The sequence below is a fragment of the Mus pahari genome, chromosome 20 (genome assembly GCF_900095145.1).
Source record: "Mus pahari chromosome 20, PAHARI_EIJ_v1.1, whole genome shotgun sequence".
NCBI lineage: Eukaryota > Metazoa > Chordata > Mammalia > Rodentia > Muridae > Mus > Mus pahari.
The window spans coordinates 16,633,100-16,647,586 of NC_034609.1; the positions used below are offsets into that span (position 1 = coordinate 16,633,100).

General features: G+C 48.2%; 2 protein-coding genes across 2 annotated transcripts in view; one reads left to right on the forward strand and one right to left on the reverse strand.

The window, feature by feature from the left end:
- LOC115062706 overlaps positions 1-10,056 on the reverse strand; it is a 157,080-nt gene extending 147,024 nt beyond the window's left edge. Inside the window, exons 1-2 of the mRNA XM_029532742.1 lie at positions 9,993-10,056; positions 8,510-8,806 (exon numbers count right to left, since the gene is read on the reverse strand). Coding sequence (XP_029388602.1) covers positions 8,510-8,806; positions 9,993-10,056 — 361 coding nt within the window. The remainder of the gene's footprint in view (positions 1-8,509; positions 8,807-9,992) is intronic.
- Positions 10,057-10,571: 515 nt separating this feature from the next.
- On the forward strand, positions 10,572-14,235 carry Irx5 (iroquois homeobox 5). Its single transcript, XM_021220216.2, has 3 exons — positions 10,572-11,254; positions 12,321-12,726; positions 12,878-14,235. Exons 1-3 carry the CDS (start codon positions 11,009-11,011, stop codon positions 13,678-13,680), a joined length of 1,455 nt encoding a protein of 484 aa, XP_021075875.1. The 5' UTR covers positions 10,572-11,008; the 3' UTR covers positions 13,681-14,235.
- The last annotated feature ends 252 nt before the right edge of the window (positions 14,236-14,487 follow it).

Sequence of the window (14,487 nt, forward strand, 5' to 3'; positions counted from 1 at the left end):
CACATGTAGTGTAAAGTGGAGAGATACAGGTGAAGTGAAGGGATGACGGCACTACTGACACTTCACTTTGCCCCAGGTACACTAAACAACAACACAGATGGTTTTGCTTAACACAGATTTGTCTGATGAAAGTTACTTGATTAAAAATCTATGGAAGTTTCCTGTATTTTGTTTTCCCTTAAGAGATATAACTCTATGGTTATCAGACTTACTTAAAAACTACCCATGCAATATAACTGGCTGAAGATTCTAGGCCACTGGTTCCGGTGGTACTTCCCTCCTATGTCTTTATTTTAAATTCCTGTGGTGGGGAGGTGACTGTGTGGAGATGAACCCTTAGGGGCAGGACATCACAGCTACAACCTTTCACAACACAGCCACTTCACTGCAGAACACAACAAAGACAAGGGACAAAGGCCACCCATGCCACACCTTAGGCAACTCTTAGGAAACCATGAAACAATAGTTCTCTGCTCTCAAGCTCATCTTTTTCTCCATTTAGATAATAGTTGCATTTTCAATTCTTTTCTCCACATTTCCAGGGTCATGTCATCAGGGGGCAATCACAGTAGGCGGACTTCCCTTAAATCAACTCATTTTTAATTTCTAAAAGGATTTTACATATTGATTTTATGACTTAGTTAACATAAATCAAGTTAGGTTCCCATGAAATATCATTGTGTTATCGTTTTTGAATATGTCTTTTCCTGGTAAACGTCACTAGCCTGATTCACCACATTTTTCCTTACCAGAGAGACATGGGGATATGAGTCAGACCAAAATCTTTATACATTTGGATGTACAAACACACAGGTATCTATTTCTTGTTCAAAAGATTTTATGCATTGAGATCTTAGTCCATAAAAAGTCGAGGATTACATGAAAGGAGGGAACCAAATCCGATGAAAGTCTGCAATAATGTCCAAAACCCAGCACTCGGGATTAATCTTCACTTACAGAGAAAGGGATCTGGTGTCAAGCAGAGGTGGCCTGCAGTAAAACACTGCACATTAACTACCTCAACAACCATGTGAAATATCTTAGTGGAACCCAGTATCATCTATAGATGGCTGTGTATATACCTTCATTTTAATGTGGAAACTGTAAAAGTATTAGGCCAGTTCAAGATAACATCAAATGAACCCAGTAAGTCTATGACTAAAAAGAACACTCAAAATAAGACTCGAAGAGACCCTTAAAACCAAGGGCCCAGCATCGAAACTCCAGGCCTCACAGGCAACACCATCATTCCTGGTGGGTGCTTATAAAAATTGTATTTCCCTAGCTAGCTGCAAGGAATGAAAAGCTTCTTACAAGAAGCTAAAAAGAAAGTCTTTACCATGCCCCTTGAAAAAGCTCATTTTCACATTACTCAAGCTTCATTATGCTAAATCAATATTCGTTTAGTCACTGGGGTTATTGACATATTTTAAAATAAAAGTATACCCTTCAGCTACTGCACTCATTACAGGTAATTTGTCTTGTCAGGGAGCAGGGAATATTATCTTAGTCTTTCAGGGACTGACAGCCCATGGAAATACCTCCCTATGGTTACAACTGTAAATAATTTTAAGGTAAAATATTGAAAAATCAATGACTGTTTCCTGCAATCTGTCACAAACAAATCAATCATAATCTGTACTGCCATCAAGTATGATTTGAAGGAGATGGGAGCAGATGTAATTCTTGGCTGGAGTCTCTCATTTCAAAATCACTTCACATAATGGTCTCATCATTTAAAGACTTAACAGTCAGTGCAACTGCCACTGTTAGCATCCAGTTGGACAAAACCACAAGGAGGAGGAGGAGCAGAAAATGCCATCAGTATTATGTTAACAAACATTTAATTTAAATGGCTGGTGCATTAGTAAATTTCCGCTGTGAACAGTTTTACCTGCCCCTTTCACAGCTTGAAATTAATCAAGGCTGCTTTTCCATGTCCTGATGGGTAGGGAGTGAGCCTATGACTCCAAGTGCATTCTAAAACCCTGTGCCCTTTAGTTTAAAAAAAAAAAACTATAGAGAATAAAATCTGGAATTAATAAGACACATGGGTTCCGGAATATTCTAAAATTCTATCCCTATAATAATAACAAAAGATAGTGTCATGCAAGTCAAGATCATACTCTTATGATTTGAAAAAAACAAAAACAAAACCAAGCAGAAAGGTCTCAGATGCCCAAATGTTGAATTATACATTTTCCTTCTATTAATAAACACAGTTCAACTTTGTAATGTAGTAATGTTCTAAATGACCAGTAAGATCTCGTCAGCTGGAAAACAGCCTGTATCTAGACACAAGCTGCACCGTCAAATGCTGTATTAAAAGCAGGAGTAATAACCTGACCATGCCAGGTGTGAGGTTGGTCATGGTTACAATACTGATTCCTTGTGCCAATGTAAACTGCCTTCCAGATAAGAGCTCTGCTATGGGCATTTTCTGACTACGCTGTAATGGCTCCCCAGCTGCCGACACCCTGTGAATAGACGTAGAGAAAAGAATTTAAAACTAATACTCCTCCCTCTGTTCCAGGACTCCCTCAAACATCACTGGACTTACAGACGACCCACAGTCTTTTCTGAAGGTTTGTGATTATAAATGTGCTCTTGTACCTCTAACGGAAGAAATCAATTTGAGCTACCACATTCTTACCATTTTCCTAATTATATAATTAGACACCATGAAGCCCTTTTCTGTTTTATTAATGTCCCTTACTAGATATAGGTCAGGGGGTAAAAATTTGTAATGACAGGGAAAATGTTGCCTTTCTTAAAAAAGAAAAACAAACAGACATAAATACTATTAAACGATTGAGGTCTATGTCAACATTCCCAGACAAAGTAATTGATCTTATAAATGGACTGATTGATAACTGAACCTTCTTGGTCAGCATGGTAACACACAGCCAGAAGACGGGGCCTCTCTTGAAGATGCAGTTGGGGCCCAATGTTGTTTTTTCAGGAATCTTAGATTTCAATGCCAGCAGTAGGTTTCAAGACAAAATTGCACATGGGTAAATTATCAGAGATGCCATCCTGAATGTAGCAGAGCCTTTTATTCCCTGTGAGCCCCAGCAACAGCTGCAGAAAACATAGTGGCTGACCTAGTATGTGAGAAGGGGAAGGATGGGCCTGGCCGGGGCCAACAGAGAGTCAATAGAGCTCAGGCTGAAACCAGGACAAGAAACTATGGCCAGCTTGCCCAGTCAGGCTGCTGCTGGGGTCTCTGTATCCCACGGCCTGCCCTGTGCTGGGCTGGGCTGGTGGTGGTCAGCCACCCTGGGGAACCCATCCCTAGGTTAATGCAACAAAGGAAGAGGAGGTAAATGAGGACAGGTGGACAACAGGCTGGATGCATGTCAGTCCCAAACTGAAATGTCATCTGCTAGAGCTGTGCAGGACGCCATCGCACATCTAAGACGCAGAAAGAAGCTATTTTAAGGGCGCTGAGTAGGCCGAAATGCTATTTCTCAGCTCTCTAAACACAGCCTGTGGCCCTGGGAGAAGCAGGCTCGGAAAGTTAGCAGAAAACAAAACAAAACAAAAACTAAACCAGGATGGTTCCCATAGCTCAAAATTAAAGAAACTCGGTCTACTGGACAGAGTTCTCATGTATGATAAGGTTCAGGATTACAGAGAAAAGTGCTCTTGACAAGAGATACTGTTACCTCACTGTCTTCAGAACCACCACCTTCTACCCAGCAGTCAGGGGCTCCATTAAGAACTGCGATTCTTAAAGAGAAGACAGCCACAGTTAGCGTCACCTGTCTCAGCACTCCCTTCCTTCAGGAATTACAACTTAATTACTGATACCTCAATTGATTTTATTCCTGGATGATGCATTTCTTAAAAAGCATACTCCTTAGCTATTTCAACTAGAGAACATTTAGTACAAACTTCTCAATTCATCATCCATAACCCATTACTACAGAAAGGATAGCTCTTGATATGTTCAACAGTGTTCTCCCTCCCCACCCCACACACATCTTCTTCATATGAGAGGAAGAGTCAGAAGCACTTGAATACCTTTAATAAAACCTGAATCTAAATTGTAAACCCGGCTCACAACAGAGGTGAAACTTGACAAACCTGAATGTTTACATATTTCACATTTATAATATTTATTATATATATAATCCCAATAATTATCCTTAGGCAAAAAAAAAAAAAAAAAGAAACCCAAACCTCAGTCCTCTTGTTTAAATTCAACAGCTCTATCATGATTTAAAAGCAAAGCAGAACCCGAGCTTAAAGTAAACAAAGAGGAGTCTGATTTCTGCCTGCCCAACATTTTCTTTACATTCCTGCTATGCTTCTAGCTTGCTGTGATGCTTCAGCCCAGAGTTCTGTAGGTTCCAATCAGTACCAGGAACACGAGTCTATTATTTACAAACAACTAAATAGCATTTCATACAACAGCCAAGACCACACTGATGCCTGTAACAACAATTTGTAGCCAAGACCACACTAACGCCTGTACCAACAACTTACAGAAAAGCATTTATTCTAGCAAAGGCTAGATTAACTGGTTTGCCTTCAGTAAAATTAGCTTGGTTTTTGGGGGAGGGAAATCAGCTACCAACTTTATTGCTAATAAATGTTGCAATTCACTAGGTCCAGTTCTTTGCTCTCGCCCTTAGAAAGCACAAATATTTTGCAAAGTAATTCTTTCTCAACTACCTATACTTAAGTCTTAATTTGAATAACAATGACAAGTTTTGCATATACCTGTATACTTTCTATCATTAATAGCTTGATACTTTTGGCTGGTGCTAAAGTTATTCTTAAAAGAACCAGATCATAAAAATAATTTCAAAATGTGATTTGTTTTAACTTTTATTATTTCCTTTAAACAGTAATTTATTTTCTATTAAATATCACAACCTTGGTCTTGATTTTAATTGTAAAAATCTGTTTATAAATCTCACTATCCAATGATATCATTCAAATAAATTATTCAATGCAATCCCAAGACAAATGATAAATCAGTCATTCCACAAATTGATAATTTTTAAATTTACTGAATTCCTATTAGTGCACTAAAAGAATTTAATAATCAAAGCCCTCAGGTGGCATTTCCCCACCATCCAGCCTCACACCTCTTACTGATGTGCATACTCTGGTGAGGCTGCCTTGGTACTGTTTGGAAACTTCACACACAGGTGCACCCAGAACATTCAGATAAGCCTTGGGAAGTGCAAGAACAAATCTCAATCCACATGGGAAACAACCCCTGAGTTTGGAAGTAAACTTAGCTGATATATCCAAATATATTACAGAAACATTGCAATTATCACCTGTACGGGAAACAGAAATGGTTCTGCATATGAGAACCTAGGACACTAGCAATACTTTGGGGATATTAGGTATGAATGTCTAATGCAATTTTCTCCAAGGTATCACTCCATATTATGGGAAATAAACAAATAAGAGCTGTATCAAGGCGTGGAATATCATTAGCCTGAGAAGAGGCTAGAAAACTGGATTACACAAATGACAGCTGAGGAGAACATTATATTCTCCTTTCCTGAACAAATGTTAAGTGCATCCTCACTAATAAAGACTTACACTCAAACTATATTACAATCTACTGGTTTTCAATTTTGAATCATCTAAGTTGATTTGCAAGCTAAATTGTTGCGGAGATATACTAGAGCTATGAAACACAGCCAATTTATCCAGAAATAAGTCGTCAGTATTGCACTTCAGAGGAGAGCTGGGGAAGCAAACTACTCATTATTGAACAAGGAAAAAAAATCACCAGTAGGTTTTACATGTTCATAGAGATGTGTCAGCTGCTGTTCTGTTCAGAAAAACTGTCCTCTACCCAAACGATGCTAAAAACAGAAGCTAATGCAGTGTAGAAACGGAAGAGAAATAGATGAAGACAGACAGACTACCTCTCAAAGCAGGTGAAGCTATTTCAGAATCAAAACATTGTTCCAATTATGACACTGTGCTCATAATCTATTTTAAACAACGTAGTCAATTCACAAAGGATTACAGAATTTCATTCATTCCCAGCTCATCAACTTAAAGAACACTGTCATTCTTCGTAACATTTACAGTACATACAAACATTCATAACTGTATTATTAAATCAAATGGAGAATTTATTTGTATTAATAATCTAACTCTTTTAACACAATATATATAATTTAAAAATAGCATATGCATAATAGCATACAGGATGAGGACTGTAGCTGCCAGAGAAAACATTTTGATGGGGGGAGGCCTGATGGGGGGGGAATAAATAAAGCAATTATCTCAAAATGAATGCTCTTGTTTCAGTTTCAGCAAGCAAGCCTAAGTAAGTCTTCCTTTGATTTTAGCTCCCCGTGTAATTCTAACCAGCTAATTATCCTTGAAGTCAAGATTCTCTCCACCTGGCCTCTCCCATCAGATGCCCAGGGTCCCTCCACTTTCATTTCCTCTCTCTACCCTGAGGTTTAGTAGTAAAGGAAAGCACAGGCACATCTTACACAAATGCTGATTGACAGCCAGCTTCCAGGAAATGTTGAGCTACCAAGAGGAGGAAAAATTTAATGTAACACTTATGTTAACCGGCCTGAGGTGCAAGGCAAGCCGAGGGTGAGCCACCAGCACCCCCCTTTGTTGTTCTCACACCGATTCCTAGTGGAGGATGGTGATAATATTTTAGTGAGTACCTAGGTTATAGTCTGGGCACTAACCTAATACCGTATCATCACTTGCTCACCATTTAAAATATATAACACAGTATTCTGGAAGGAGTGAGAGTCTCCCTCATTTCTACAAACGAAAAGGAGGCATTCCATTAACATTGCAGCTCTGCACTTGATAATATGAAAAGAGAATGATTTTCCATCACCAAGGCTCTTGGGAAGACTCTTTCCTTCCTCAGACCTTAAAAGGGATATATTTCTCATCTGTTTACCTTTTCAGCATTTCCCTGTTTCATGCACACTAAACGCGTCTTCCTCAACAGATGGATTCCAGCCATTAATGACTGTCTGCCTGACAATACGGCCCTCTATTTTATGCTTTGCTTTAGAAATTGAGAGCCATTATTCCACGAAGACAGAGCACAAAGAAAGCCAACACAAAGTATTGCCAAAAAGCCACAAGTAGTATCAGAACATGCCAGAACACTTAACATTAAACTATCATTCCTCTCTAAAACTTCTGTTGCCAGACTGCTCACAAAATCTGGAAGCTCAAAGACAGGTTTCAAGAGCAATTAAAGTCTCCAAAAGCAAAACTGTACAAAAATTATGTCCTCTTCTTGTGTCTCCATTTATAGACAAGATTTTCTCTGGATCTTAATTAAGATAACGATGCACACCTGTGTCAACATTCTCCAGCAAGACAGCCTTATCAATCATAATCCTTTAAGTACACCCAAAACAGCAAAGCGATAGGACAGAAGCAATCTGTTGCCTCTCCTGATGCTGGTGCCCTGTCGCTGCCACAGGAATGACGAGATCTTTAAAATCCAGCAGGTCTACTTTTGTAAGTCTTTAAAGTTTTCACTGTAAACAGCTATTACACTAAGCAAACAGGCGTCACCCCCTTTGCACTCGATAGAAACAATGACAGCCCTACTTGTCCAGAACTTGAAGAGCAAGCGCCATGCCAGATCTTGGCAGCACAATCGTGGGTCTTATTTTAAAGCTCGATGTTTTAAGAGCTAGGCATAACTAGATCCGTGCAGACACGACAAACCAATAAACCCTTGGCAAGTTTTTAAATGAAGCTTAACAAGCCTACATTAAAAACAATCAGAGTAACCTATCCGAGTACAACATGTTTAGAAATATAAAAACGCAGCAGTAAGGGGAAAATTAAAAAAAAAAAAAAGTCTTGGTGATCTGGCATGAGGGTCCTACCTCTGCTGGTGTATAAAGAGCTTCAGCGACAAGAGACCCGGAACTACAGCTAACAAGTGAACAATTTCCCAAATGGAAAAGCTGACTGAACAGAAAGGGAAAAAAAAAAAAAAATGAATGTGTTTGTGTGGCGAGGGGTGTCGATTCTCCCCTGGTATCAAGATAAAAAGTTAAAACCCTGTGTTTGCCAGCAAGAATGTGTTTACCAAGCAAGAATATAAAAGCTTTCTTGTAAACAGGGAGAAAGGGACGCCAGATGCTATCTGAGTTCCGTCTGCCTGCTAATGATCAGCTTTCCCCTTCCCTCTTATTAAGGCGGTTCTGTATCAGACGCAGGCGGCAGAGCAGCAGAGCCATCCGTGTGCAAATAAAGCAGAAAATAGAGACATCCTTAAGAAATGAGCCTTAAATTTGATGTAGAGCGGAGGTGACAACCACGGAAACAAAACCGTAAATTCTAAATGTATCAATATCTTGCAGGATTCTTTCTAGTCCTTCACACCCAAAAGAGAGCAGAAAAAATATAGAGTGGGGAGCAAGATGGGGAGGGGGAGACAGAAACAGTCTAGCTGCCCAAGTGGCAGGATCATTATGTAATGAGGATGTCTGCGTGACAGACTTGGGCTCTCGGTGGCACAAACCTTCTTGGCTCGCTTTCAGAAGTCTTCGTCCTGGACCAGAGCCGAGACACTGATGCCGGGGACACGCGTGGGCCAGGGAGACACGCCCACGCGCGCCTGCCCGCGCGCAGACCGCGGGACCCGACTGCGTCCACGCCATCGGCTTGGTGCGCGGCTCTGCGCGGGCCGCGGACGCTCCCTCGTGGCAGGCCGCGCCGACCGTTAGCCGGGCTGAGCGGGCGGAGCCGGGGGGCGGTGCGGCCGCGGGAGGCGGGGACCCGCGCGTCGGGGCGGGGACGCTCCCTGAAGAACGTCGGCCTACCCCGAACCCGGAATGGTCAGCCGGTGAGGCAGCCTCAGGTCGCCGCACGCTCTCCGGGGCTCCGGTTCCGCGTGCCGCTCAGTCTAGCTCGCAGCCGCCCGCTTCAGCGGCCGCCCGCTTCTGGTCTCCATGACAATACGCAGCCAAAGACCCTCCCAGCCACGCCCCCTCGGCGCTGGAACTCCGAGGGAAGCGGGCTACGTCATCCAGAGGTGGGGCTAAGGGAGGCCAACGCCCAATCAGAGGCGAAGCTGTGTAGGGGAAGGGCGGGACGGGCCTAGAGGTTCTTGGAGAATGTAGTCCGCGGGGGTCCAACCTCTCGGGGGCGGAACCTGTATCCCGAGTGCTAAGTGCGGGGGCCGTCTGCGCGCGTGCGTGAATGCGCGCCGCGGTGCGGATCCCTGTGCGATCCGCGTGGGGTTAGTGTATGCCACGGCCCCAGCTGAGCAAACTGCTTGGCGGCCAGTGAGAATCATTACAGGAAACTTTGTGTATAGTTACGCTCCGGCCTGCGCGTGGCTGGGTTGTGAAAGGCCACAAAATGCTTGATGTGTGTGCACTCGGCCGCCGGCGGTCCTGGTTCACCAGCGCCCCTGTCTGTCCCATAGCTTCAGTGCGTCTGTAATTTGCGGCGGCGGGAGGTGGGGACCAGGGGCGAGGGTCTGTTTTGCCTTCTCACTGTGTGGCCGTGGGGGAGTGTGGGGAGGAGGTGTTCCGAGAACTCTGCCTGGGAGTCTGTGGTGTGTGTTTGCCGGGCCAGCGCCTCGCTGAACAAACAGCGGTTGGGTTGGACCCTGTTCGTTCTCTGCCCAGTGTTTGCAGTGGAACTGGGGCGGGGGCGAGCGAGGGGGGAAGGCGACTTGGTGGAACAAAAGGGACGAGACCCCACACCCTCCGGCCCCACAGACCTGACGGAGCGAGCTGCCCGTGGCTAGACATGAGAAGCAGGCAACGCTACTTGGGATGGCAATGGGGCCAGGGGCGTCTGGGGGACCGACTCGGGTAGAACAGTTTCTCTGTCGGGCACTTCTTGCCCACTGCCTTCCTCGCTCCCGAGGAAAGCCACACCCCCAGCCAGAGACCCCAGAGTCTCCTCTCTCGCCTCCCCTCATCGTCTGGCAGGGATGGGTGGAAGGAAGGCCTAGCGGGGGCCCCTTCAGCTTAGGCCTGGCTCTTGCCCACCTGCTGCAGCGGCTGGAGCAGAAAGGCGGTCATCTTGGCCTCGCTGTGCCCTGAGCGCCGGCATCCATCGACTCTCCCTGGGATCTGAATTCCAGGTCTCCAGCTCAACCTAGAAACCTCCGGCAGGAGGGAGAAGCCACTGGGGAGCGTGGAGGGAGAAGAACCACCTCCCAGCCCAGCTTTCGGGAGAACAAGACGTCTGCCAACTTCGCTATTCGCACTGGCGAGGAGGGCACAGAACGTTCTCCCGAGCGCAGCCCTCTGCATCTTTCCCTTTGTGTCGCCGAGCGGCCCGAGCCAAGACTAAGGCCAGTTGTGTGTCGAGATTGCCGCTCCGCCCAGAGTTAGCAAAAGGAGAGGAAAGTTGGAAGCGATCGGCGCGCTTGGGATGTGATTGTCATCCTGGGGCCGGCGCTCGAGAGTCTGAGAAAGAGAGGAGAGGAAGAGTCGGGGAGGGAGGAGGGGGAGGCCGGGCAGAGGAGGAGAGGGGGGTGGCGGAGGAGAGGCGGGCGCTAGGGAGGGGCGAGGGGAGCGCCAGTGAGCGGGAGAGGAGCCGGGGAGGAACAGGGAGAGGGCGAGACGCGCCTGGCGGCCGGGTTGGCTGCCGCCGGCCAGAGGCTCCTGCCAGTCCCCCCACCGACTACACCCCGGGAAGGAGGAGCTTCGCGCGCGCACAAGGCGTCAGAATCCTCAATTTCCAACTTAGCATCTTGGCAGGACCTTTGCAAAGCCAAAAGCAGAGCCCCCCGGTGCAAAGAGCGAGGGAGGGGGGGGTGGGGGGAGAGAAAGCCTAGCCCGGGCAAGCGGGGCGCGCAGAGGAGCGGGCGCGGCGGTCGCAGCCGGAGGCGCGCGGGAAGCCAACCAGGAGGCGCCGCGGGCCGGAGCCCGGGAGCCGGGGCTCGAAGAGCTGCGGCCCGGGGCAGCCAGAGGCCAGGTGCCCGCTCGCTCGCCCTCGCAGGGCGCCGCCCGGCTCGTTGGCCGCCGCGGCGCGGCGCGCCCCATGCCCGTGTGTGGCCATGTCCTACCCGCAGGGCTACTTGTACCAGCCGTCCGCCTCGCTGGCGCTCTACTCGTGCCCCGCATACAGCACCAGCGTCATTTCGGGGCCCCGCACGGATGAGCTCGGCCGCTCTTCTTCGGGCTCCGCGTTCTCGCCCTACGCTGGCTCCACTGCTTTCACGGCTCCCTCGCCGGGCTACAACTCGCACCTCCAGTACGGCGCCGACCCCGCGGCTGCGGCCGCCGCTGCCTTCTCGTACGTGGTGAGTGTGAGCTGGGTCCGAGGCGGGTGGGCGAGCGAGCGGGCAGCCGGGGCCAGGCCTGCAGAGCCCGGCTGCGGTGGACACGGGCCTAGGCGCCACCTCACCCGCCAAGCTTCGCGGCCCTTGCAAACTTGAGCAGTTGTCTTGTTCGGCTTCACTTGAGCCGCGGGCTCCGGAGTGACTCTGGCGAAAGCCGCGTCTTGCTGGGATCGCCAAGCTGAAGGGAAGGCTTTGGGGCGCGGGGAGGGGGGATTGATTGGAAAGCTCTGGGACAACCCGCAAATTTCTTCTTCTTCCTCTTTATTTTGGTTTTGCCATGTTGGAAAAGTAGTTCAAAAGAAGCAGACCCGAATTCCGAACAGTAGTAGCGTGCTAAATCTATGTAAATGTGTTTGGCCTCGCCTTTAATTAATCCCCCCAAATGTTGCAAATCCGTAATCCTATCTTCACAATCCGATTTGGAAGTATTAAATTTCTGAAACGGCCAGCGAGGTGCGGTGTATCCGGGTTTTTACGGCGGGGTGTGCTTTCTGGAAAAGCGCAACGGCTTCGGCTAGGGATATCAGTTTTAGACCGTCGGTGTGCAAGCTAAGGCTCAGCTTGTCTATCGCGTTTCTTTGAAGATTAAAGAAAGAGCCTTTCCTTCCCTTATTGTACCCCTTGCGCCCAACATGCCACCGCTCTGGAGCAGAGCTCAGAGTTGCCGCTGAGGCTGCTCAGGCCTCTAAGAGAACCGTGGGCCCTTCCACAGAGGCCAGATCTGAGACCTGGGCATCGAGGTCCCCCAGCAGACGGTGGCCTCCAAGGTGGTGTGCTAAGCCCTGAACAGGCTCAGGGGTCCCAAAAGGCCAGGTTCAGAAATTGGAAGGCCCTGCTGCCTTCTGAGGAGGGGGAAAGTGGTCACTCTTGTGTTTAAACCAGCCAGCTCTGTCTGCCTCGGGGGAAGCTGGAGTGCGGGCCGCGCTGGCACGCTTGAACCAGGGATAGAAGGAAAGTGGGTTTCAGTCTTTGGGGTGGCTATGTAGTCCACACCCTCACTTATCTAACCTCTGCCTGTCCCTCACAGGGCTCTCCCTACGACCACACTCCCGGTATGGCGGGTTCCTTGGGATATCACCCTTACGCTGCACCTCTGGGCTCCTATCCTTATGGGGACCCCGCATACCGGAAGAACGCCACTCGGGACGCTACAGCCACTCTCAAGGCCTGGCTCAACGAGCACCGCAAGAACCCGTACCCCACCAAGGGCGAGAAGATCATGCTGGCCATCATCACCAAGATGACCCTCACCCAGGTGTCCACCTGGTTCGCCAACGCGCGCCGGCGCCTCAAGAAAGAGAACAAGATGACGTGGACGCCACGGAACCGCAGCGAGGACGAGGAGGAGGAGGAGAACATTGATCTGGAGAAGAACGACGAGGACGAGCCACAGAAGCCCGAGGACAAGGGCGACCTCGAGGGCCCCGAAGCAGGTTGGTGGATGTGGGAAAGGGTGTGTTGAGCGGGACTCGAAAGGCAAAGGGGGCCTGGAGGGGGCGCGCACGGGTCCCTGCCTCTGCTGGCAGGAACCCGGGCCCGGCCGCATGGCCTCCACGCCTCTGACAGCCTGGGTTTCGCCCACAGGAGGAGCAGAGCAGAAGGCGGCTGCGGGCTGCGAACGGCTGCAAGGGCCGCTCAGCCCGGCCGGCAAGGAGACGGAAGGCAGTCTCAGCGACTCAGATTTTAAGGAGTCGCCCTCCGAAGGCCGCCACGATGAGCTGCCCAGGCCCCCGCGCGCGGGCGAGCCCTCCCCGGCTGGGCCCGCAACCGCTCGTCTGGCGGAGGACGCGGGTCCTCACTACCCCGCGAGTGTGCCGGCTCCCGGGCCGCACCCATCAGCCGGAGAGCTGCCCCCCGGCTCGGGAGGATCCTCGGTCATCCACTCGCCACCGCCACCTCCGCCACCGCCTCCGGCCGTGCTAGCCAAACCCAAACTGTGGTCTCTGGCAGAGATCGCCACATCCTCGGACAAGGTCAAGGACGGGGGCGGAGGGAGCGAGGGCTCTCCATGCCCACCGTGCCCAGGGCCCATGGGCGGGCAAACGCTTGGAGGCAGCCGCGCGTCTCCTGCCCCGGCGCCCGCACGCTCACCTTCCGCGCAGTGTCCCTTTCCGGGCGGGACGGTGCTGTCCCGGCCTCTCTATTACACGGCGCCCTTCTATCCGGGCTACACGAACTATGGCTCCTTCGGACATCTTCACGGCCACCCAGGGCCAGGGCCAGGCCCTACAGCGGGTCCTGGCTCTCATTTCAATGGATTAAACCAGACGGTGTTGAATCGTGCGGACGTTTTGGCTAAAGACCCGAAAATGTTGCGGAGCCAGTCTCAGCTAGACCTGTGCAAAGACTCCCCCTATGAATTGAAGAAAGGTATGTCCGACATTTAACTCTGGTGCGGTATCCCCGGACTTTCCTAATTTATTAAAACCATGGCCTTGGCAGTTATTTTTCCATCACCAAGAGAGAGAAAGAAAAAAAAAAACTACCCCTCTTATTCAGAAGTTTATAGTTTATGGAGATGGATGGCATAAAAATGTATACATCTCCACACTCGAAAAAATTGTTTTAGCCAACTGAAAAGAAAAAGAAAACTTAAGAGGATTTGTATTAAATCTTATTCTGTATATTTAATGTAGCATTTTTGTATTTAAATTGATAATTCAGTATCTTTGAAGTAAATTATGAAATCAAGACACCTGTACAGGCATTTAATGTTTTTGTAATATAAATATATACATTTGTGTTCCCCCAAAACTGTTTCATAGTTTAAAAATACAAGTTTAATTTAATTTTTTACACCTATTGATTTTTTCTGGGTATGAGCTAAAATATTATTACAGAAAGGAAGGAGGTTATACACTTAGATTTAAAAAAAAAGTAAGAGAAACTGCAGTGGTCTTTGTAAAATGCAAAATATTTAATTAAAGGAGATTTTAACATAACTAGAGCCACTCATTACTTCTCAGAAGCCTCAATAAATTGTCAATTGCCTTGGTCAAAAGGTGCAACTGTAACTTTTTTCAAAGTGGGAGTGAAAGATGCAGCCACAGACAGAGTGTCGGGCGGGGGAGGGGGACGGTAATTAAGCCACAAACCCTGGGGGAGCGAGCGGCCCAGTCTGGGACCCAGGATTTGGATCATCCTTGCCGTGTGCTTGAGGGGGAGATTGGACCCTGGAGGAGCGAGAAGAGACC

Bases quoted from the DNA above. Each gene is read 5' to 3' on its own strand.
- Irx5 (XM_021220216.2), top strand. From the start codon at position 11,009: ATGTCCTACCCGCAGGGCTACTTGTACCAGCCGTCCGCCTCGCTGGCG. The intron at 11,255-12,320 runs GTGAGTGTGAGC...TGTCCCTCACAG, and splicing joins CCGCTGCCTTCTCGTACGTG to GGCTCTCCCTACGACCACAC. The intron at 12,727-12,877 runs GTTGGTGGATGT...TTTCGCCCACAG, and splicing joins CCTCGAGGGCCCCGAAGCAG to GAGGAGCAGAGCAGAAGGCG.